The 26,179-nt window shown below is 54.5% G+C and overlaps 1 protein-coding gene across 1 annotated transcript; it reads right to left on the bottom strand.

Moving 5' to 3' along the window:
• Positions 1 to 3,540: 3,540 nt before the first annotated feature.
• LOC144489861 (sulfotransferase 1B1-like) lies at positions 3,541 to 23,705 on the bottom strand (the record flags this gene model as incomplete). Its single annotated transcript, XM_078207697.1, has 4 exons — positions 23,552 to 23,705; positions 14,313 to 14,531; positions 6,976 to 7,101; positions 3,541 to 3,638 (listed from the first exon to the last, which is right to left on the bottom strand). Coding segments are annotated over exons 2-4 (399 nt in total), but the record flags the coding sequence as incomplete, so codon positions are not given.
• Between the last annotated feature and the right edge of the window lie 2,474 nt (positions 23,706 to 26,179).

Genomic DNA, 26,179 nt, shown 5'->3' with positions numbered 1-26,179 from the left:
TCTCTCTCGCACGCACTCTCTCTCTCGCACGCACTCTCTCTCTCGCACGCACTCTCTCTCTCGCACGCACTCTCTCTCTCGCACGCACTCTCTCTCTCGCACGCACTCTCTCTCTCGCACGCACTCTCTCTCTCGCACGCACTCTCTCTCTCGCACGCACTCTCTCTCTCGCACGCACTCTCTCTCTCGCACGCACTCTCTCTCTCGCACGCACTCTCTCTCTCGCACGCACTCTCTCTCTCGCACGCACTCTCTCTCTCGCACGCACTCTCTCTCTCGCACGCACTCTCTCTCTCGCACGCACTCTCTCTCTCGCACGCACTCTCTCTCTCGCACGCACTCTCTCTCTCGCACGCACTCTCTCTCTCGCACGCACTCTCTCTCTCGCACGCACTCTCTCTCTCGCACGCACTCTCTCTCTCGCACGCACTCTCTCTCTCGCACGCACTCTCTCTCTCGCACGCACTCTCTCTCTCGCACGCACTCTCTCTCTCGCACGCACTCTCTCTCTCGCACGCACTCTCTCTCTCGCACGCACTCTCTCTCTCGCACGCACTCTCTCTCTCGCACGCACTCTCTCTCTCGCACGCACTCTCTCTCGCACGCACTCTCTCTCTCGCACGCACTCTCTCTCTCGCACGCACTCTCTCTCTCGCACGCACTCTCTCTCTCGCACGCACTCTCTCTCTCGCACGCACTCTCTCTCTCGCACGCACTCTCTCTCTCGCACGCACTCTCTCTCTCGCACGCACTCTCTCTCTCGCACGCACTCTCTCTCTCGCACGCACTCTCTCTCTCGCACGCACTCTCTCTCTCGCACGCACTCTCTCTCTCGCACGCACTCTCTCTCTCGCACGCACTCTCTCTCTCGCACGCACTCTCTCTCTCGCACGCACTCTCTCTCTCGCACGCACTCTCTCTCTCGCACGCACTCTCTCTCTCGCACGCACTCTCTCTTCGCACGCACTCTCTCTCTCGCACGCACTCTCTCTCTCGCACGCACTCTCTCTCTCGCACGCACTCTCTCTCTCGCACGCACTCTCTCTCTCGCACGCACTCTCTCTCTCGCACGCACTCTCTCTCTCGCACGCACTCTCTCTCTCGCACGCACTCTCTCTCTCGCACGCACTCTCTCTCTCGCACGCACTCTCTCTCTCGCACGCACTCTCTCTCTCGCACGCACTCTCTCTCTCTCTCGCACGCACTCTCTCTCTCGCACGCACTCTCTCTCTCGCACGCACTCTCTCTCTCGCACGCACTCTCTCTCTCGCACGCACTCTCTCTCTCGCACGCACTCTCTCTCTCGCACGCCATCTCTCTCTCGCACGCACTCTCTCTCTCGCACGCACTCTCTCTCTCGCACGCACTCTCTCTCTCGCACGCACTCTCTCTCTCGCACGCACTCTCTCTCTCGCACGCACTCTCTCTCTCGCACGCACTCTCTCTCTCGCACGCACTCTCTCTCTCGCACGCACTCTCTCTCGCACGCACTCTCTCTCTCGCACGCACTCTCTCTCTCGCACGCACTCTCTCTCGCACGCACTCTCTCTCTCGCACGCACTCTCTCTCTCGCACGCACTCTCTCTCTCGCACGCACTCTCTCTCTCGCACGCACTCTCTCTCTCGCACGCACTCTCTCTCTCGCACGCACTCTCTCTCTCGCACGCACTCTCTCTCTCGCACGCACTCTCTCTCTCGCACGCACTCTCTCTCTCGCACGCACTCTCTCTCTCGCACGCACTCTCTCTCTCGCACGCACTCTCTCTCTCGCACGCACTCTCTCTCTCGCACGCACTCTCTCTCTCGCACGCACTCTCTCTCTCGCACGCACTCTCTCTCTCGCACGCACTCTCTCTCTCGCACGCACTCTCTCTCTCGCACGCACTCTCTCTCTCGCACGCACTCTCTCTCTCGCACGCACTCTCTCTCTCGCACGCACTCTCTCTCTCGCACGCACTCTCTCTCTCGCACGCACTCTCTCTCTCGCACGCACTCTCTCTCTCGCACGCACTCTCTCTCTCGCACGCACTCTCTCTCTCGCACGCACTCTCTCTCTCGCACGCACTCTCTCTCTCGCACGCACTCTCTCTCTCGCACGCACTCTCTCTCTCGCACGCACTCTCTCTCTCGCACGCACTCTCTCTCTCGCACGCACTCTCTCTCTCGCACGCACTCTCTCTCTCGCACGCACTCTCTCTCTCGCACGCACTCTCTCTCTCGCACGCACTCTCTCTCTCGCACGCACTCTCTCTCTCGCACGCACTCTCTCTCTCGCACGCACTCTCTCTCTCGCACGCACTCTCTCTCTCGCACGCACTCTCTCTCTCGCACGCACTCTCTCTCTCGCACGCACTCTCTCTCTCGCACGCACTCTCTCTCTCGCACGCACTCTCTCTCTCGCACGCACTCTCTCTCTCGCACGCACTCTCTCTCTCGCACGCACTCTCTCTCTCGCACGCACTCTCTCTCTCGCACGCACTCTCTCTCTCGCACGCACTCTCTCTCTCGCACGCACTCTCTCTCTCGCACGCACTCTCTCTCTCGCACGCACTCTCTCTCTCGCACGCACTCTCTCTCTCGCACGCACTCTCTCTCTCGCACGCACTCTCTCTCTCGCACGCACTCTCTCTCTCGCACGCACTCTCTCTCTCGCACGCACTCTCTCTCTCGCACGCACTCTCTCTCTCGCACGCACTCTCTCTCTCGCACGCACTCTCTCTCTCGCACGCACTCTCTCTCTCGCACGCACTCTCTCTCTCGCACGCACTCTCTCTCTCGCACGCACTCTCTCTCTCGCACGCACTCTCTCTCTCGCACGCACTCTCTCTCTCGCACGCACTCTCTCTCTCGCACGCACTCTCTCTCTCGCACGCACTCTCTCTCTCGCACGCACTCTCTCTCTCGCACGCACTCTCTCTCTCGCACGCACTCTCTCTCTCGCACGCACTCTCTCTCTCGCACGCACTCTCTCTCTCGCACGCACTCTCTCTCTCGCACGCACTCTCTCTCTCGCACGCACTCTCTCTCTCGCACGCACTCTCTCTCTCGCACGCACTCTCTCTCTCGCACGCACTCTCTCTCTCGCACGCACTCTCTCTCTCGCACGCACTCTCTCTCTCGCACGCACTCTCTCTCTCGCACGCACTCTCTCTCTCGCACGCACTCTCTCTCTCGCACGCACTCTCTCTCTCGCACGCACTCTCTCTCTCGCACGCACTCTCTCTCTCGCACGCACTCTCTCTCTCGCACGCACTCTCTCTCTCGCACGCACTCTCTCTCTCGCACGCACTCTCTCTCTCGCACGCACTCTCTCTCTCGCACGCACTCTCTCTCTCGCACGCACTCTCTCTCTCGCACGCACTCTCTCTCTCGCACGCACTCTCTCTCTCGCACGCACTCTCTCTCTCGCACGCACTCTCTCTCTCGCACGCACTCTCTCTCTCGCACGCACTCTCTCTCTCGCACGCACTCTCTCTCTCGCACGCACTCTCTCTCTCGCAGCACACTCTCTCCCGCTCTCACACTGACGCACACACATACCTTGCATCGTTGTTCCAGGAAGGACTTCGGCAGTAACTGGAAAGGAAGGTGGGTCTTAATCACTTTTGGCGATGGCATCTTCTCCAAGAGTTCAGTTCCTGCAAGGAAAGAAGATTGAGGAGTGAGAGAGAGTGGTCCTGGTGAGAGGCTTGGGCGGGCATCGGTTTATCAATCTGACCTTCAGAGAGCACTGGGTAGCGATATCGAATGTTGGACACTGGAACCGGATCAAGGAAAGGAAGCAGGGATAATCCAGAAAATTATAGGCCAGTGAGCTTGACGTCAATGTTGGGAAAACGTTTGGAGAACATACGGAGGGACAGGGTATCTGCACATGTGGAGGAAAGTGGACTAGTTAGTGACAGGCAACAGGGTTTTGTACGGGGCAACTCATGTCTCACCAACTTGATTGAGTTTTTCGAAGAGGTGACAAAAATAATTGATGAGGGAAAGGTGGTGGATGCAGTTTATAGGGACTTTCGTAAGGCGTTTGACAAGGTCTTACATGGCAGACTGGTCCAAAAACTGGAATCACACGGGATTCAGGGTGGGTCGGCTCGATGGACACAGAACTGGCTTGGTCACAGAAGACAGAGCAGAGCGGTGGAAGGGTGTTTTTTTGGAACGGAGATCTGTAGCCAGTGGTGTTCCGCAGAGAGCAGTGAATCATAGAATCCTACAGTGCAGAAGGAGGCTATTCGGCTCGTCGAGTCTGCACCCATCACAATCCCACCCGGGCCTTAGTCCCGCAACCCCACATATTTATCCTGCTAACCCCCCTGACACTAAGGGACAATTTAGCATGGCCAATCCACCTAACCTACACATCTTTGGTCACTAAGGGACAATTTAGCATGGCCAATCCACCCAACCTACACATCTTTGGACACTAAGGGACAATTTAGCATGGCCAATCCACCCAACCTACACATCTTTGGACACTAAGGGGCAATTTAGCATGGCCAATCCACCTAACCTGCACATCTTTGGACGCTAAGGGACAATTTAGCATGGCCAATCCACCTAACCTGCACATCTTTGGACACTAAGGGGCAATTTAGCATGGCCACTCCACCTAACCTAGACATCTTTGGACACTAAGGGGCAATTTAGCCTGGCCAATCCACCTAATCTACACATCTCTGGACACTAAGGGACAATTTAGCACGGCCAATCCACCTAACCTACCCATCTTTGGACACTAAGGGACAATTTAGCATGGCCAATCCACTAACCTACACAGCTTTGGATACTAAGGGGCAATTTAGCATGGCCAATCCACCTAACCGACACATCTTTGGACACCAAGGGGCAATTTAGCATGGCCAATCCACCTAACCTACACATCTTTGGACACCAAGGGGCAATTTAGCATGGCCAATCCACCTAACCTACACATCTTTGGACACCAAGGGGCAATTTGGCATGGCCAATCCACCCTAACCTCCACATCTTTGGATTGTGGGAGGAAACCGGAGCACCCGGAGGAAACCCAAGCAGACTCTGCACAAAGAGTGACCCGAGCCGGGAATCGAACCCGGGTCCCTGATGCTGTGAGGCAGCAGCGCTAACCCACTGTGCCACCCAGTGCTGGAACCCCTGTTGTTTGTAGTATATATGAGTGATCTGGAGCAAAATGTGGGTGGTCTGATTAGGAAGTTTGTGGACGACACGAAGATTGGTGGAGTTGCTGATAGAGCCGGGGACTGTCAGAGGATACAACAGGGTATAGAGAGATTCGAGACATGGGGCAGAGAAATGGCAGATGGAGCTTAATCTGGAAAAATGCAAGGTGATGCACTTTGGATCAAATTTAAGTGGAATGATACTGTCAATGGCAGGACCCTGAGGAACATTAACATACAGAGGGATCTGGACGTGCAGGTCCACAGTTCCCTAAAAGTGGCAACACCAGTGGCTAAGGTGATTAAGAAGGTGTACAGCGCGCTTGCCTTCATCGGCCGGGGCATCGAGTACAAGAGTTGGGGAACCATGTTGCAGCGATATAACACCTTGGTCAGGCCGCGTTTGGAGTATTGCGTGCAGTTCTGTTCTAGAAGGATGTTGGAAGCTTTGGAGAGAGAGCAAGGAAGGTTCACCAGGATGTTGCCTGGTCCGGAGGGCGTCGGCTATGAGGAGAGGTTGGATAAACTGGGATTGTTTTCACTGGAAAGACAGAGGCTGAGGGGAAACCTGGTCTACAGAATGATGAGAGGCAGAGACAGGGAGGGACAGTCAGAGGCTTCACTCAGTATCTAACCCCGTGCTGTACCTGTCCTGGGAGTGTTTGATGGGGGACAGTGTAGAGGGAGCTTTACTCTGTATCTAACCCCGTGCTGGACCTGTCCTGGGAGTGTTTGATGGGGGACAGTGTAGAGGGAGCTTTACTCTGTATCTAACCCCGTGCTGGACCTGTCCTGGGAGTGTTTGATGGGGGACAGTGTAGAGGGAGCTTTACTCTGTGTCTAACCCCGTGCTGTACCTGTCCTGGGAGTGTTTGATGGGGACAGTGTAGAGGGAGCTTTACTCTGTATCTAACCCCGTGCTGTACCTGTCCTGGGGGTGTTTGATGGGGACAGTGTAGAGGGAGCTTTACTCTGTATCTAACCCCGTGCTGTACCTGTCCTGGGAGTGTTTGATGGGGACAGTGTAGAGGGAGCTTTACTCTGTATCTAACCCCGTGCTGTACCTGTCCTGGGAGTGTTTGATGGGGGACAATGTAGAGGGAGCTTTACTCTGTATCTAACCCCGTGCTGTACCTGTCCTGGGAGTGTTTGATGGGGACAGTGTAGAGGGAGCTTTACTCTGTATCTAACCCCGTGCTGTACCTGTCCTGGGAATATTCAATGGGGGACAGTGTATAGGGAGCATTATTCTGTATCTAACCCCGTGCTGTACCTGTCCTGGGAGTGTTTGATGGGGACAGTGTAGAGGGAGCTTTACTCTGTATCTAACCCCGTGCTGTACCTGTCCTGGGAGTGTTTGATGGGGACAGTGTAGAGGGAGCTTTACTCTGTATCTAACCCCGTGCTGTACCTGTCCTGGGAGTGTTTAATGGGGGACAGTGTAGAGGGAGCTTTACTCTGTATCTAACCCCGTGCTGTACCTGTCCTGGGAGTGTTTGATGGGGACAGTGTAGAGGGAGCTTTACTCTGTATCTAACCCCGTGCTGTACCTGTCCTGGGAGTGTTTGATGGGGAAAGTGTAGAGGGAGCTTTACTCTGTATCTAACCCCGTGCTGTACCTGTCCTGGGAGTGTTTGATGGGGGACAGTGTAGAGGGAGCTTTACTCTGTATCTAACCCCGTGCTGTACCTGTCCTGGGAGTGTTTGATGGGGGACAGTGTAGAGGGAGCTTTACTCTGTATCTAACCCCGTGTCCTGGGTGTGTGTGACTCAGATGGGTGTGTGCTGTGGGAGGTTACCACCGTCTCACCTGAAGTGTGGTCCCCACAGCTGAACTCCAGGAATGGGATCCTGTTCTGTACCGGGGCTCGCCGACACTTCTCTGCATCTCCGCCTTGCAAGATGAAATCCACAATCTCCTGGAGCCACGTCGTTCCTGTTGGGAGACCCTCAGAGAGAGAGGGAGGGAGGGAGGGACGGAGGGACGGAGGGAGGGAGGGAGGGAGGGACGGAGGGAGGGAGGGAGGGAGGGAGGGAGGGAGAGAGGGAGGGAGGGAGGGAGGGAGGGAGGAAGGAAGGAAGGAAGGAAGGAAGGAAGGAAGGAAGGAAGGAAGGAAGGAAGGAAGGAAGGAAGGAAGGAAGGAAGGAAGGAAGGAAGGAAGGAAGGAAGGAAGGAAGGAATTATCAGGGATCCATAGAGTATGACACTTTACAATCAGGAGGTATTACGGAGGAGTTCACAGTTCTCGGTGTGCCTCGAATGGGCTGAATGTCCTCCTCATCTTCCAAACCTGCCTGGGCCACCTCACCATAGATGCCCCATAGAAAGCATCCTTTCCGGATGTATCACAGCTCGGTCTGAGGCTCCTGCTCTGCCCAAGACCGCAAGGAACTACAAAGGGTCGTGAATGTAGCCCAGTCCCATCACGCAAACCCCAGCCTCCCATCCATTGACTCCATCTACACTTCCCGCTGCCTCGGGGAAAAGCAGCCGGCATAATCAAGGACCCCCCCCACACACACCCCGGACATTCTCTCTTCCACCTTCTTCCGTCGGGAAAAAGATACAAAAGTCTGAGGTCACGTACCGACCGACTCAAGAACAGCTTCTTCCCTGCTGCCGTCAGACTTTTGAAAGGACCTACCTCGCATTAAGTTGATCTTTCTCTACACCCCGAGCTGTGACTGTGACACTACATTCTGCACCCTCTCCTTTCCTTCTCCCCTCTGTACTCTATGAACGGTATGCTTTGTCTGTATAACGCGCAAGAAACGATACTTTTCACTGTATCCCGATACACGTGACAATATTAAATCAAATCAAATCCTTTTCCTTCTCCCCTCTGTTCTCTATGAACGGTATGCTTTGTCTGTATAGCGCGCAAGAAACAACCTTTCACTGTATCCCGATACACGTGACAATAATAAATCAAATCAAATCCTTTTCCTTCTCCCCTCTGTACTCTATGAACGGTATGCTTTTTACACATTCAACCCAATGCGAAGAGTTGTAAAATTTTCTGGTGGTTTAGTTCTTCTTGTGCTGAAGAGATGCGGGTGCATCGAGCGCACAGTCTCAAATAATGTATCAGAGTCAAAACAACAGGCTTGCTTTGGTAACAGGCTTTAGCATTTGAATCAGAACACATTTTTGAATTTTAACCAACCAGTTTAAACTGGGCATTTGAAAGGCAGCAGCCTATCAGTTTTAAATTTAATGTTTTGGTAACCCGTAGACCAATCCTATGGTGCGAAGTTTGGTGTGTCATTGGGGGCATTAAAGTCCACAGCTGCCAGCTGCAAATGAGCAGAAAGACCAGCCACTGCCTCTGTCGGCAACTGCCACAGCTCACAGCTAGGGGGAGACAGAGACTGTTCTCAGCCAGCGTCACAGCACATTTTATGTCTTAAAAGAAAGCCTCATCTCAGAAGCAAAGGAGAGGAAGATTCCGGGAAGGCTATAAACCTGACTGACATTTGACTGTGACTGAAGAAGTGTTGTTTTGTTAATAAGTGGTTATCTCAGATTGCAACGGGATTTTGGTCAATTGGGCCAGTGGGCTGACGAATGGCAGACGGAGTTTAATTTAGATAAATGCGAGGTGATGGGCGGCACGGTAGCACAGTGGTTAGCACTGCTGCTTCACAGCTCCAGGGACCTGGGTTCGATTCCCGGCTCGGGTCACTGTCTGTGTGCAGTTTGCACATTCTCCTCGTGTCTGCGTGGGTTTACTCCGGGTGCTCCGGTTTCCTCCCACAGTCCAAAGATGTGCGGGTTAGGTTGATTGGCCATGCTAAAAATTGCCCTTAGTGTCCTGAGATGTGTAGGTTAGAGGGATTGGTGGGTAAATATGTAGGGATATGGGGGTAGGGCCTGGGTGGGATTGTGGTCGGTGCAGACTCGATGGGCCGAAATGCCTCTTTCTGTACTGTAGGGTTTCTATGATTCTTCTATGATTCTATGATGCATTTTGGTAGATTGAACCAGGGCAGGACTTACTCAGTTAATGGTCGGGCGTTGGGGAGAGTTACAGAACAAAGAGATCTAGGGGTACAGGTTCATAGCTCCTTGAAAGTGGAATCAGAGGTGGACAGAGTGGTGAAGAAGGCATTCGGCATGCTTGGTTTCATCGGTCAGAACATTGAATACAGGAGTTGGGACGTCTTGTTGAAGTTGTACAAGACATTGGTAAGGCCACACTTGGAATACTGTGTACAGTTCTGGTCACCCTATTATAGAAAGGATATTATTAAACTAGAAAGAGTGCAGAAAAGATTTAGTAAGATGCTACCGGGACTTGATGGATTGAGTTATAAGGAGAGGCTGGATAGACTGGGACTTTTTTCTCTGGAGTGTAGGAGGCTGAGGGGTGATCTTATCGAGGTCTATAAAATAATGAGGGGCACAGATCAGCTCGATAGTCAATATCTTTTCCCAAAGGTAGGGGAGTCTAAAACTAGAGGGCACAGGTTTAAGGTGAGAGGGGAGAGATACAAAAGGGTCCAGAGGGACAATTTTTTCACACAGAGGGTGGTGAGTGTCTGGAACGAGAGGCAGTAGTAGAGGCGGGTACAATTTTACCTTTTAAAAAGCATTTAGACAGTTACATGGGTACGATGGGTATAGAGGGATATGGGCCAAATGCGGGCAATTGGGGCTAGCTTAGGGGTTTAAAAAAAAGGGCGGCATGGGCAAGTTGGGCCGAAGGGCCTGTTTCCATGCTGTAAACCTCTATGACTCTATGGGAATTGTAATTATCTAAACAGCGTTCCATTAGAATCGTGTTTTATTGGGTTTGTTAATCGTTTAGTTAACCTGTTCACTGTTAGATAAATAAAGTGTTACTTGTTGCTTCTGCAGAGAGTGTCTCGGGGAGTTATTTTGATACAGCCACGAGAAGTTGCTGAAGTGCAGGGATTGAGGCCTAGGTGAGAGGCTGCAGGGATTGAGGCCTAGGTGAGAGGCTGTGGGGTTTGAGGCCTAGGTGAGAGGCTGTGGGGTTTGAGGCCTAGGTGAGAGGATGCAGGGATTGAGGCCTAGGTGAGAGGCTGCGGGGTTTGAGGCCTAGGTGAGAGGCTGCGGGGTTTGAGGCCTAGGTGAGAGGCTGCGGGGTTTGAGGCCTAGGCGAGAGGCTGCAGGGTTTGAGGCCTAGGTGAGAGGCTGCGGGGTTTGAGGCCTAGGTGAGAGGCTGCAGGGTTTGAGGCCTCTACTTTCTCAGGAGGCTAAGGAAATTTGGCATGTCAGCCAAGACTCTCACCAACTTTTACAGGTGCCCCATAGAAAGCATCCTTTCTGGATGTCCCGAGGCATGGTACATTGGGGAGACCATGCAGACGCTACGACAACGGATGAATGAACACCGCTCGACAATCACCAGGCAAGACTGTTCTCTTCCTGTGGGGGAACACTTCAGCAGTCACGGGCATTCAGCCTCTGATCTTCGGGTAAGCGTTCTCCAAGGCGGCCTTCACAACACACGACAGCGCAGAGTCGCTGAGCAGAGACTGATAGCCAAGTTCCGCACACACGAGGACGGCCTAAACCGGGATATTGGGTTCATGTCACACTATCTGTAACCCCCACAGTTGCCTGGACCTGCAGAGTTTCACTGGCTGTCTTGTCTGGAGACAATACACATCTCTTTAACCTGTCTTGATGCTCTCTCCACTCACGTTGTTTGTATCTTAAAGACTTGATTAGCTGTAAGTATTCGCATTCCAACCATTATTCATGTAAATTGAGTCTGTGTCTTTATAAGCCCTGTTTGTGAACAGAATTCCCACTCACCTGAAGAAGGGGCTTGGGGCTCCGAAAGCTTGTGTGGCTTTTGCTACCAAATAAACCTGTTGGACTTTAACCTGGTGTTGTTAAACTTCTTACTGTGTTTACCCCAGTCCAACGCCGGCATCTCCACATCCTGTCTTTTCCCGGCAGATTTCATCAACCGGTGTCTGGCTCACCGTCCTCCAACGGAACAGAAGTTGCTTGTTTTCTCCCTGTTGCTAGGCAACAGCATAGTTTTTTTTATTTCTCTGACTTTTCAAGTGTCATAAAACCTCGTTGAATTTATCTTTTCAACTGAACTTTGAAGTTAAGTTTCCTTGGTGCAAAACTAAATCTTTATGCCCAATGCAAATGAATATGAATTTTCAAGTTTGCTGACGACACCACCGTAGTGGGTCGGATCTCAAACAATGACGAGACAGAGAACGGGAATGAGACAGAGAATCTGGTGAACTGGCGACAATAATCTCTCCCTCAATGTCAACAAATCGAAGGAGATTGTCATCGACTTCAGGAAGCGTAAAGGAGGACATGCCCGTCTACATCAACGGGGACGAAGTAGAAAGGGTCGAGAGCTTCACGTTTTTAGGTGTCCAGATCACCAACAACCTGTCCTGGTCCCCCCCACGCCGACACTATAGTTAAGAAAGCCCCACCAACGCCTCTACCTTCTCAGGAGGCGAAGGAAATTTGGCATGTCAGCTCCGACTCTCACCAACTTTTACAGATGCCCCATAGAAAGCATCCTTTCCGGGTGTATCACAGCTTGGTCTGGGGCTCCTGCTCTGCCCAAGACCACAAGGAACTACAAAGGGTCGTGAATGTAGCCCAGTCCCATCTCGCAAACCAGCCTCCCATCCACTGACTCCGTCTACACTTCCCGCTGCCTCGGGAAAAGCAGCCGGCATAATCCAGGAGCTTCTTCCCTGCTGCCGTCAGACTTTTGAATGGACCTACCTGGCGTGAAGCTGATCTTTCTCTACACCCCTAGCTCTGACTGTAACACTACATTCTGCACCCTCTCCTTTCCTTCTCTATGAACGGTATGCTTTGTCTGTATAGCGTGCAAGAAACAATACTTTTCACTGTATCCCGATACACGTGACAATAATAAATCAAATCTTTTTCCTTCTCCCCTCTGTACTCTATGAACAGTATGCTTTGTCTGTAAAGTGAGCAATAAACAATACTGTATCCCGGCATGGTGACACAGCGGGTTAGCGCTGCTGCCTCACCGCGCCAGGGACCCGGGTTCGATTCCCTGCTCGGGTCACTGTCTGTGCGGAGTCTGCACATTCTCCTCGTGTCTGCGTGGGTTTCCTCCGGGTGCTCCGGTTTCCTCCCACAGTCCAAAGATGTGTGGGTTAGGTTGATTGGCCATGCTAAATTAACCCGAGTGGGAGTCATTGTTCAAGATTCTCTTAAGGTTAACGTGCAGGTTCAGTTGGCAGTTAGGAAGGCAAATGCAATGTTAGCATTCATGTCGAGAGCAGGGATGTACTTCTGAGGCTGTATAAGGCCCTGGTCAGACCCCATTTGGAGTATTGCGAGCGGTTTTGGGCCCCCGTATCTAAGGAAGGATGTGCTGGGCCTCGGAGAGGGTCCGGAGGAGGTTCACAAGAACGATCCCTGGAATGAAGAGCTTGTGGTACGAGGAACGGGTTGAGGACTCTGGGTCTGTACTGGTTGGAGTTTAGAAGGACGAGGGGCGAAGGATCTTATTGAAACTTACAGGATACTGCGAGGCCTGGATAGAGTGGACGTGGAGAGGATGTTTCCACTGGTAGGAAAAACTAGAACCAGAGGGAACACAACCTCAGGCTGAAGGGACGATCCTTTAAAACAGAGATGAGGAGGAATTTCTTCAGTGGTGAATGTGTGGAACTCTTTGCCGCAGAGGAGGTCGGGTCATTGAGTGTCTTTAAGACAGAGATAGATAGATTCTTGATTAATCGGGGATCAGGGGTTATGGGGAAAAGGCAGGAGAATGGGGATGAGATAAATATCAGCCATGATAGAATGGGGTAGCAGATTCAATGGGCCGAGTGGCCTCATTCTGCTGCTAGGTCTTACGGTTTTATGGGTACAGAGGAGATTCACTCGGTCGATTCCGGAGTTGAGAGGGTTGGCTTATGAGGAGAGACAGAGTAGACCGGGGCTATACTCATTGGAATTCAGAAGAATGAGGGGATCAGGAGGTCCTGTGTCCTCTACGAGAGGACACGGGTTTAAGGTGCTGGGGGGGTAGGTACAGGGGAAATGTTTGGGGGAAGTTTTTCACACAGAGGGTGGTGGGCGAGTGGAATCGGCTGCCGTCAGTGGAAGCAAACTCAATAGGGTCTTTTAAGAGACTCCTGGATGAGTACATGGGACTTAATAGGATGGAGGGTTATAGGTAGGTCTAGAAGGTTGGGATATGTTCGGCACAACTTGTGGGGCCGAAGGGCCTGTTTTGTGCTGTAGTTTTTCTATGTTTCTTTGAAACATTTAAGATTATGAAGGGAATAGACAAGATAGAAGCGGGGAAGTTGTTTCCACTGGCGGGTGAAACTAGAACTAGGGGGCATGGCCTCAAAATAAGGGGGAGCAGAGTTAGGACTGAGTTGAGGAGGAACTTCTTCACGCAAAGGGTTGTGAATCTGTGGAATTCCCTGCCCAGTTGAGGCTCCCTCATTGAATGTTTTTAAGGCAAGGATGGATAGATTTTTGAACAGTGAAGGAATTAAGGGTTATGGTGAGTGGGCGGGTATGTGGAGCTGAGTCCACGGAAAGATCAGCCATGATCTTATTGAATGGCGGGGCAGGCTCGAGGGGCCAGAGGGCCTACTCCTGCTCCTAGTTTCTATATCCAATCCTTTTCCCTTCTGTACTCTATGAACGGTATGCTTTGTCTGTATAGTGCGCAAGAAGGGCGGCACGGTAGCACAGTGGTTAGCACTGCTGCTTCACAGCTCCAGGGTCCCGGGTTCGATTCCCGGCTCGGGTCACTGTCTGTGTGGAGTTTGCACATTCTCCCCGTGTCTGCGTGGGTTTCCTCCGGGTGCTCCGGTTTCCTCCCACAGTCCAAAGATGTGCGGGTTAGGTTGATTGGCCAGGTTAAAAAAAATTGCCCCTTAGAGTCCTGGGATGCGTAGGTTAGAGGGATTAACGGGTAAAATATGTGGGGGGTAGGGCCTGGGTGGGATTGTGGTCGGTGCAGACTCGATGGGCCGAATGGCCTCCTTCTGCACTGTAGGGTTTCTATGATTCTATGATTTCTATGAAACGATACTTTTCACTGTCTCCCGATACACGTGACAATAATAAATCGAATCGACTATAAATCACCGGAACGATTATACGATCGCCCCCCCCCCCCTCACCTGCTTTGGGATAGGTGGCGATCAGGAGGTCCTGGGTCACAGCTTGAAAGTTCTCTACAGCCGCCCAGTTCTCCAGAAAGATATCAGGCATGGGTACCCCTTGCACCGGCACAAGCTTCGGTCTCTGACGTACGCCCTCGGATCCGCCGCCCCCTGGAACGTCGTGCTTCAACATGGTGGTCGCTGGCTTCTCCCTCTCCCGCCTGCTGGACAGTCTGTCTTCAACACACAGGGAGCGACAGCAGATTCCCGCTGACAATTTACTTTGGAACTTGGCTGGAAGATGGTGCGGAATTCAGTGACGGCGGGGAGTGGGGGAGGAAGGGAGAGGAGGAGGGAGAGGGGGAGGAGGGAGAGGGGGAGGTGGACGGGGGGGGTACGGGGAGGGGGGGAACAGGGGGAGGGGGAAGGGAAGGAGAGTCAGTGCGAGAGGCAGTCACACAGAGGACAGGCACAAAGCTCAGTACCGCAGTTACACTCACAAATAGAGTTATAGACGTACTCGAATCCACACACACTCTCTCTCTCTCTCTCACGCACACTCTCTCTCGCACACACAATCTCTCTCTCTCTCTCACACACACCCTCTCTCTCTCGCAAACACCCTCTCTCTCGCAAACACCCTCTCTCTCGCAAACACCCTCTCTCTCGCAAACACCCTCTCTCTCGCAAACACCCTCTCTCTCGCAAACACCCTCTCTCTCGCAAACACCCTCTCTCTCGCAAACCCTCTCTCTCTCTCGCAAACACCCTCTCTCTCGCAAACACCCTCTCTCTCTCGCAAACACCCTCTCTCTCGCAAACACCCTCTCTCTCGCAAACACCCTCTCTCTCGCAAACACCCTCTCTCTCTCGCAAACACCCTCTCTCTCACGCACACACCCTCTCTCTCACGCACACACCCTCACTCTCTCGCACACACCCTCTCTCTCTCGCACACACCCTCTCTCTCTCGCACACACTCTCTCTCTCTCGCACACACCCTCTCTCTCACGCACACACCCTCTCTCTCACGCACACACCCTCTCTCTCACGCACACACCCTCACTCTCTCGCACACACCCTCTCTCTCTCGCACACACCCTCTCTCTCTCGCGCACACACCCTCTCTCTCTCGCGCACACACCCTCACTCTCTCGCGCACACACCCTCTCTCTCGCGCACACACCCTCTCTCTCGCGCACACACCCTCTCTCTCGCGCACACACCCTCTCTCTCGCGCACACACCCTCTCTCTCGCGCACACACCCTCTCTCTCGCGCACACACCCTCTCTCTCGCGCACACACCCTCTCTCTCGCGCACACACCCTCTCTCTCACGCACACACCCTCTCTCTCACGCACACACCCTCTCTCTCACGCACACACCCTCTCTCTCACGCACACACCCTCTCTCTCACGCACACACCCTCTCTCTCACGCACACACCCTCTCTCTCACGCACACACCCTCTCTCTCACGCACACACCCTCTCTCTCACGCACACACCCTCTCTCTCACGCACACACCCTCTCTCTCACGCACACACCCTCTCTCTCACGCACACACCCTCTCTCTCACGCACACACCCTCTCTCTCACGCACACACCCTCTCTCTCACGCACACACCCTCTCTCTCACGCACACACCCTCTCTCTCACGCACACACCCTCTCTCTCACGCACACACCCTCTCTCTCACGCACACACCCTCTCTCTCACGCACACACCCTCTCTCTCACGCACACACCCTCTCTCTCACGCACACACCCTCTCTCTCACGCACACACCCTCTCTCTCACGCACACACCCTCTCTCTCACGCACACACCCTCTCTCTCACGCACACACCCTCTCTCTCACGCACACACCCTCTCTCTCACGCACACACCCTCTCTCTCACGCACACACCCTCTCTCTCACGCACACACCCTCTCTCTCACGCACACACCCTCTCTCTCACGCACACACCCTCTCTCTCACGCACACACCCTCTCTCTCACGCACACACCCTCTCTCTCACGCACACACCCTCTCTCTCACGCACACACCCTCTCTCTCACGCACACACCCTCTCTCTCACGCACACACCCTCTCTCTCACGCACACACCCTCTCTCTCACGCACACACCCTCTCTCTCACGCACACACCCTCTCTCTCACGCACACACCCTCTCTCTCACGCACACACCCTCTCTCTCACGCACACACCCTCTCTCTCACGCACACACCCTCTCTCTCACGCACACACCCTCTCTCTCACGCACACACCCTCTCTCTCACGCACACACCCTCTCTCTCACGCACACACCCTCTCTCTCACGCACACACCCTCTCTCTCACGCACACACCCTCTCTCTCACGCACACACCCTCTCTCTCACGCACACACCCTCTCTCTCACGCACACACCCTCTCTCTCACGCACACACCCTCTCTCTCACGCACACACCCTCTCTCTCACGCACACACCCTCTCTCTCACGCACACACCCTCTCTCTCACGCACACACCCTCTCTCTCACGCACACACCCTCTCTCTCACGCACACACCCTCTCTCTCACGCACACACCCTCTCTCTCACGCACACACCCTCTCTCTCACGCACACACCCTCTCTCTCACGCACACACCCTCTCTCTCACGCACACACCCTCTCTCTCACGCACACACCCTCTCTCTCACGCACACACCCTCTCTCTCACGCACACACCCTCTCTCTCACGCACACACCCTCTCTCTCACGCACACACCCTCTCTCTCACGCACACACCCTCTCTCTCACGCACACACCCTCTCTCTCACGCACACACCCTCTCTCTCACGCACACACCCTCTCTCTCACGCACACACCCTCTCTCTCACGCACACACCCTCTCTCTCACGCACACACCCTCTCTCTCACGCACACACCCTCTCTCTCACGCACACACCCTCTCTCTCACGCACACACCCTCTCTCTCACGCACACACCCTCTCTCTCACGCACACACCCTCTCTCTCACGCACACACCCTCTCTCTCACGCACACACCCTCTCTCTCACGCACACACCCTCTCTCTCACGCACACACCCTCTCTCTCACGCACACACCCTCTCTCTCACGCACACACCCTCTCTCTCACGCACACACCCTCTCTCTCACGCACACACCCTCTCTCTCACGCACACACCCTCTCTCTCACGCACACACCCTCTCTCTCACGCACACACCCTCTCTCTCACGCACACACCCTCTCTCTCACGCACACACCCTCTCTCTCACGCACACACCCTCTCTCTCACGCACACACCCTCTCTCTCACGCACACACCCTCTCTCTCACGCACACACCCTCTCTCTCACGCACACACCCTCTCTCTCACGCACACACCCTCTCTCTCACGCACACACCCTCTCTCTCTCACGCACACACCCTCTCTCTCTCACGCACACACCCTCTCTCTCTCACGCACACACCCTCTCTCTCTCACGCACACACCCTCTCTCTCTCACGCACACACCCTCTCTCTCTCACGCACACACCCTCTCTCTCTCACGCACACACCCTCTCTCTCTCACGCACACACCCTCTCTCTCTCACGCACACACCCTCTCTCTCTCACGCACACACCCTCTCTCTCTCACGCACACACCCTCTCTCTCTCACGCACACACCCTCTCTCTCTCACGCACACACCCTCTCTCTCTCACGCACACACCCTCTCTCTCTCACGCACACACCCTCTCTCTCTCACGCACACACCCTCTCTCTCTCACGCACACACCCTCTCTCTCTCACGCACACACCCTCTCTCTCTCACGCACACACCCTCTCTCTCTCACGCACACACCCTCTCTCTCTCACGCACACACCCTCTCTCTCTCACGCACACACCCTCTCTCTCTCACGCACACACCCTCTCTCTCTCACGCACACACCCTCTCTCTCTCACGCACACACCCTCTCTCTCTCACGCACACACCCTCTCTCTCTCACGCACACACCCTCTCTCTCTCACGCACACACCCTCTCTCTCTCACGCACACACCCTCTCTCTCTCACGCACACACCCTCTCTCTCTCACGCACACACCCTCTCTCTCTCACGCACACACCCTCTCTCTCTCACGCACACACCCTCTCTCTCTCACGCACACACCCTCTCTCTCTCACGCACACACCCTCTCTCTCTCACGCACACACCCTCTCTCTCTCACGCACACACCCTCTCTCTCTCACGCACACACCCTCTCTCTCTCACGCACACACCCTCTCTCTCTCACGCACACACCCTCTCTCTCTCACGCACACACCCTCTCTCTCTCACGCACACACCCTCTCTCTCTCACGCACACACCCTCTCTCTCTCACGCACACACCCTCTCTCTCTCACGCACACACCCTCTCTCTCTCGCACACACCCTCTCTCTCTCGCACACACTCTCTCTCTCGCACACACTCTCTCTCTCTCGCACACACCCTCTCTCTCTCACGCACACACCCTCTCTCTCTCACGCACACACCCTCTCTCTCTCACGCACACACCCTCTCTCTCTCACGCACACACCCTCTCTCTCTCACGCACACACCCTCTCTCTCTCACGCACACACCCTCTCTCTCTCACGCACACACCCTCTCTCTCTCACGCACACATCCTCTCTCTCTCACGCACACACCCTCTCTCTCTCGCACACACTCTCTCTCTCTCGCACACACCCTCTCTCTCACGCACACACCCTCTCTCACGCACACACTCTCTCTCTCACGCACACACCCTCTCTCTCTCGCACACACTCTCTCTCTCTCGCACAAACACTCTCTCTCTCGCACACACCCTCTCTCACGCACACACCCTCTCTCTCACGCACACACCCTCTCTCTCTCATGCACACACCCTCTCTCTCACGCACACACCCTCTCTCTCTCGCACACACACTCTCTCTCACGCACACACCCTCTCTCTCTCACGCACACACGCTCTCTCTCACGCACACACCCTCTCTCTCTCACGCACACACCCTCTCTCTCACGCACACACCCTCTCTCTCACGCACACACCCTCTCTCTCACGCACACACCCTCTCTCTCACGCACACACCATCTCTCTCACGCACACACCCTCTCTCTCTCGCACACACTCTCTCTCTCTCGCACACACTCTCTCTCTCTCTCTGAAACACTCTCTCTCTCTCTCTGAAACACTCTCTCTCTCACGCACACACTCTCTCTCTCTCGCACACACTCTCTCTCTCTCGCACACACCCTCTCTCTCTCGCACACACTCTCTCTCTCTCGCACACACCCTCTCTCTCTCGCACACACCCTCTCTCTCTCGCACACACCCTCTCTCTCTCGCACACACCCTCTCTCTCTCGCACACACCCTCTCTCTCACGCACACACCCTCTCTCTCACGCACACACCCTCTCTCTCACGCACACACCCTCTCTCTCACGCACACACCCTCTCTCTCACGCACACACCCTCTCTCTCACGCACACACCCTCTCTCTCACGCACACACCCTCTCTCTCACGCACACACCCTCTCTCTCACGCACACACCCTCTCTCTCACGCACACACCCTCTCTCTCACGCACACACCCTCTCTCTCACGCACACACCCTCTCTCTCACGCACACACCCTCTCTCTCACGCACACACCCTCTCTCTCACGCACACACCCTCTCTCTCACGCACACACCCTCTCTCTCACGCACACACCCTCTCTCTCACGCACACACCCTCTCTCTCACGCACACACCCTCTCTCACGCACACACCCTCTCTCTCACGCACAGACCCTCTCTCTCACGCACACACCCTCTCTCTCACGCACACACCCTCTCTCTCACGCACACACCCTCTCTCTCACGCACACACCCTCTCTCTCACGCACACACCCTCTCTCTCACGCACACACCCTCTCTCTCACGCACACACCCTCTCTCTCACGCACACACCCTCTCTCTCACGCACACACCCTCTCTCACGCACACACCCTCTCTCTCTCACGCACACACCCTCTCTCTCTCACGCACACACCCTCTCTCTCACGCACACACCCTCTCTCTCACGCACACACCCTCTCTCTCTCACGCACACACCCTCTCTCTCTCACGCACACACCCTCTCTCTCACGCACACACCCTCTCTCTCTCACGCACACACCATCTCTCTCACGCACACACCATCTCTCTCACGCACACACCCTCTCTCTCTCGCACACCCTCTCTCTCTCTCGCACACACTCTCTCTCTCTCTGAAACACTCTCTCTCTCTCTCTGAAACACTCTCTCTCTCACGCACACACTCTCTCTCTCTCGCACACACTCTCTCTCTCTCGCACACACCCTCTCTCTCTCGCACACACCCTCTCTCTCTCGCACACACCCTCTCTCTCTCGCACACACCCTCTCTCTCTCGCACACACCCTCTCTCTCGCACACACCCTCTCTCTCACGCACACACCCTCTCTCTCACGCACACACCCTCTCTCTCACGCACACACCCTCTCTCTCACGCACACACCCTCTCTCTCACGCACACACCCTCTCTCTCACGCACACACCCTCTCTCTCACGCACACACCCTCTCTCTCACGCACACACCCTCTCTCTCACGCACACACCCTCTCTCTCACGCACACACCCTCTCTCTCACGCACACACCCTCTCTCTCACGCACACACCCTCTCTCTCACGCACACACCCTCTCTCCCACGCACACACCCTCTCTCTCACGCACACACCCTCTCTCTCACGCACACACCCTCTCTCTCACGCACACACCCTCTCTCTCTCACGCACACACCCTCTCTCTCACGCACACACCCTCTCTCTCACGCACACACCCTCTCTCTCTCACGCACACACCATCTCTCTCACGCACACACCCTCTCTCTCTCGCACACCCTCTCTCTCTCTCGCACACACTCTCTCTCTCTCTGAAACACTCTCTCTCTCTCTCTGAAACACTCTCTCTCTCACGCACACACTCTCTCTCTCTCGCACACACTCTCTCTCTCTCGCACACACCCTCTCTCTCTCGCACACACCCTCTCTCTCTCGCACACACCCTCTCTCTCTCGCACACACCCTCTCTCTCACGCACACACCCTCTCTCTCACGCACACACCCTCTCTCTCACGCACACACCCTCTCTCTCACGCACACACCCTCTCTCTCACGCACACACCCTCTCTCTCACGCACACACCCTCTCTCTCACGCACACACCCTCTCTCTCACGCACACACCCTCTCTCTCACGCACACACCCTCTCTCTCACGCACACACCCTCTCTCTCACGCACACACCCTCTCTCTCACGCACACACCCTCTCTCTCACGCACACACCCTCTCTCTCACGCACACACCCTCTCTCTCACGCACACACCCTCTCTCTCACGCACACACCCTCTCTTTCACGCACACACCCTCTCTCTCACGCACACACCCTCTCTCTCTCGCACACACCCTCTCTCTCTCGCACACACCCTCTCTCTCTCGCACACTCTCTCTCTCACGCACACACCCTCTCTCTCTCGCACACACCCTCTCTCTCGCACTCACTCTCTCTCTCACGCACACTCTCTCTCTCTCACGCACACACTCTCTCTCTCACGCACACACTCTCTCTCTCACGCACTCACTCTCTCTCGAACACACACCCTCTCTCTCTCGCGCACACACCCTCTCTCTCTCGCACGCACTCTCTCTCTGAAACACTCTCTCTCTCACGCACACACCCTCTCTCTCACGCACACACCCTCTCTCTCACGCACACACCCTCTCTCTCACGCACACACCCTCTCTCTCACGCACACACCCTCTCTCTCACGCACACACCCTCTCTCTCTCACGCACACACCCTCTCTCTCTCGCACACACCCTCTCTCTCACGCACACACCCTCTCTCTCACGCACACACCCTCTCTCACGCACACACCCTCTCTCTCACGCACACACCCTCTCTCTCACGCACACACCCTCTCTCTCACGCACACACCCTCTCTCTCACGCACACACCCTCTCTCTCACGCACACACCCTCTCTCTCACGCACACACCCTCTCTCTCACGCACACACCCTCTCTCTCACGCACACACCCTCTCTCTCACGCACACACCCTCTCTCTCACGCACACACCCTCTCTCACGCACACACCCTCTCTCTCACGCACACACCCTCTCTCTCACGCACACACCCTCTCTCTCTCGCACACTCTCTCTCTCACGCACACACCCTCTCTCTCTCGCACACACCCTCTCTCTCGCACTCACTCTCTCTCGAACGCACACTCTCTCTCTCTCACGCACACACTCTCTCTCTCACGCACACACTCTCTCTCTCACGCACACACCCTCTCTCTCTCGCGCACACACCCTCACTCTCTCGCACACACACCCTCTCTCTCTCACGCACACACCCTCTCTCTCTCACGCACACACCCTCTCTCTCACGCACACACCCTCTCTCTCACGCACACACCCTCTCTCTCACGCACACACCCTCTCTCTCACGCACACACCCTCTCTCTCACGCACACACCCTCTCTCTCACGCACACACCCTCTCTCTCACGCACACACCCTCTCTCTCACGCACACACCCTCTCTCTCACGCACACACCCTCTCTCTCACGCACACACCCTCTCTCTCACGCACACACCCTCTCTCTCACGCACACACCCTCTCTCTCACGCACACACCCTCTCTCTCACGCACACACCCTCGCTCTCACGCACACACCCTCTCTCTCGAACACAACCTCAAAGACTCAGAGACACGGAATCATTCTCTAACTCTCGCAGACTCATGACTGTCTTTACCTTGTGTGCTTCTGACTGGATCTCACTCGCTCTCTCTCTCACTGGCACAGAACAATCTCAAAGACCCAGGTGAGCTGCGTGCAAGAGTTGGAATAACAGGAAAAGCCATGATGTGGAGATGTCCGTAACCCCCACGACTTGCCTGGGCTTGCAAAATCTCACTGGCTGTCCAGTCTGGAGACAATACACATCTCTCTAACCTGTGCTTAACCCTCCCTCAACTCACACTGTCTGTACCTTTAAGACTTGATCACCTGTAAAGACTCGCATTCCGACCATTATTTTGTAAATTGAGTTTGTGTCTTTATATGCCCTGTCTGTGAACAGGATTCCCACTCACCTGATGAAGGAGCTTGAGACTCCGAGAGCTCGAGATCCCAAATAAACCTGTTGGACTTTAACCTGGTGTTGTGAGACTCCTTACAATAACGGGAAAAGGGCAGGTCCACTCACATTCCTTCTGCTTTTGTCCTCCAGGTTGTGGGTGTGACAGCGGAGCTCGATTATCGCCACCACAGTGAGTGACTCACCCAGCAGTGATCAGGCTGCAAGTTTCAAATTGGCCGAACGGCAGAGATGGGAGAGATTCCCAGCTCCCAAAGCCATTCCTCGCCACACGCAGACTCGGACTGGGCGAGCACTTTGGGGAACGCTCCCGCTTGGTGTGTAGGGGCACCAACGGTGGCGCAGTGGGTTAGCACTGCTGTCTCACGGAGCCAGGGACCTGGGTTCGATTCCCGGGGGCGCAGTGGGTTAGCACTGCTGTCTCACGGAGCCAGGGACCTGGGTTCCATTCCCGGGGGCACAGTGGGTTAGCACTGCTGTCTCACGGAGCCAGGGACCCAGGTTCGATTCCCGGGGGCGCAGTGGGTTAGCACTGCTGTCTCACGGAGCCAGGGACCTGGGTTCGATTCCCGGTGGCGCAGTGGGTTAGCACTGCTGTCTCACGGAGCCAGGGACCTGGGTTCCATTCCCGGGGGCACAGTGGGTTAGCACTGCTGTCTCACGGAGCCAGGGACCTGGGTTCCATTCCCGGGGGCACAGTGGGTTAGCACTGCTGTCTCACGGAGCCAGGGACCCGGGTTCCATTCCCGGGGGCACAGTGGGTTAGCACTGCTGTCTCACGGAGCCAGGGACCTGGGTTCGATTCCCAGCTCGGGTCTCTGTCTGGTTTGATTTATTATTGTCACGTGTATTGGGATCCAGTGAAAAGTATTGTTTCTTAGAACCATAGAAAATTACAGCTCAGAAACAGGCCTTTTGGCCCTTCTTGTCTGTGCTGAACCATTTTATGCCTCGTCCCACTGACCTGCACTTGGACCATATCCCTCCACACCCCTCTCATCCATGAACCCGTCCAAGTTTTTCTTAAATGTTAAAAGTGACCCCGCATTTACCACTTTATCCGGCAGCTCATTCCACACTCCCACCACTCTCTGCGTGAAGAAGCCCCCCCTAATATTCCCTTTAAACTTTTCTCCTTTCACCCTTAACCCATGCCCTCTCATAGGAGAATCATAGAAAGCCTACAGTACAGAAAGAGGCCATTCGGCCCATCGAGTCTGCACCGACCACAATCCCACCCAGGCCCTACTCCCAGATCCCGACATATTTTACCCACTAATCCCTCTAATCTACGCATCCCAGGACACTAAGGGGCAATTTTAGCACGGCCAATCAACCTAACCCGCACATCTTTGGACCGTGGGAGGAAACCGGAGCACCCGGAGGAAACCCACGCAGACACGAGGAGAATGTGCAAACTCAGCGGAAAAAGCCTGCTTGCATTCACTCTATCGATACCCATCAAAATCTTATACACCTCTATCAAATCTCCCCTCAATCTTCTGCGCTCCAGGGAATAAAGTCCCAACCTATTCAATCTCTCTCTGTAACTCAGCTTCTCAAGTCCCGGCAACATCCTTGTGAACCTTCTCTGCACTCTTTCAACCTTATTTACATCCTTCCTGTAACTAGGTGACCAAAACTGTACACAATACTCCACTTCTTGCGCGCTGTACGGACAAAGCATACCGTTCATAGAGTACTGTTCTTACAGAAACATTTAAGATTATTAAGGGAATAGATAAGATTGGGAGGTTGTTTCCACTGGCGGGTGAAACCAGAACTAGGGGGTATGGCCTCAAAATAAGGGGGAGCAGATTTAGGACTGAGTTGAGGAGGAACTTCTTCACACAAAGGGTTGTGAATCTGTGGAATTCCCTGCCCAGTTGAGGCTCCCTCATTGAATGTTTTTAAGGCAAGGATGGATAGATTTTTGAACAGTGAAGGAATTAAGGGTTATGGTGAGCGGGCGGGTAAGTGGAGCTGAGTCCACGGAAAGATCAGCCGTGATCTTATTGAATGGCGGGGCAGGCTCGAGGGGCCAGATGGCCTACTCCTGCTCCTAGTTCTTATGTTCTTCGTACAGAGAGGAAAAGGATTTGATTTGATTTATTATTGTCACGTGTATGTGTTGGAAATTTTGAACAGCATCAAAATAGATAAGTCGCCGGGTCCGGATGGGATGTACCCCAGGTTACTGTAGGAGGTGAGGGAAGAGATTGCAGAGCCTCTGGCGATGATCTTTGCGTCATCGATGGAGAGGGGAGAGGTTCCGGAGGATTGCGGATGTGGTTCCTATATTCAAGAAGGGGAATAGGGATAGCCCGGGAAATTACCGACCGGTGAGTCTAACCTCAGTGGTTGGTAAGTTGACGGAGAAGATTCTGAGGGACAGGATTTATGAGCATTTAGAGAGGTTTAGTATGCTCAAGAATACTCAGCATGGCTTTGTCAAGGGCAGATCGTGCCTTACGAGCCTGGTGGAGTTCTTCGAAAATGTGACCAAACACATTGACGAAGGGAAGGCGGTAGATGTGGTTTACATGGACTTCAGCAAGGCGTTCGATAAGGTCCCCCATGCAAGACTTCTCGAGAATGTGAGAGGGCATGGGATCCAAGGGGCTGTTGCCTTGTGGATCCAGAACTGGCTTGCCCAAAGGAGGCAGAGAGTGGGTATAGATGGGTCTTTTTCTAAATGGAGGTCAGTGACCAGTGGAGTGCCCCAGGGATCTGTTC

This window comes from Mustelus asterias, unplaced genomic scaffold, assembly GCF_964213995.1.
Source record: "Mustelus asterias unplaced genomic scaffold, sMusAst1.hap1.1 HAP1_SCAFFOLD_2613, whole genome shotgun sequence".
NCBI lineage: Eukaryota > Metazoa > Chordata > Chondrichthyes > Carcharhiniformes > Triakidae > Mustelus > Mustelus asterias.
This window is presented reverse-complemented; position numbering and strand designations above follow the sequence as displayed.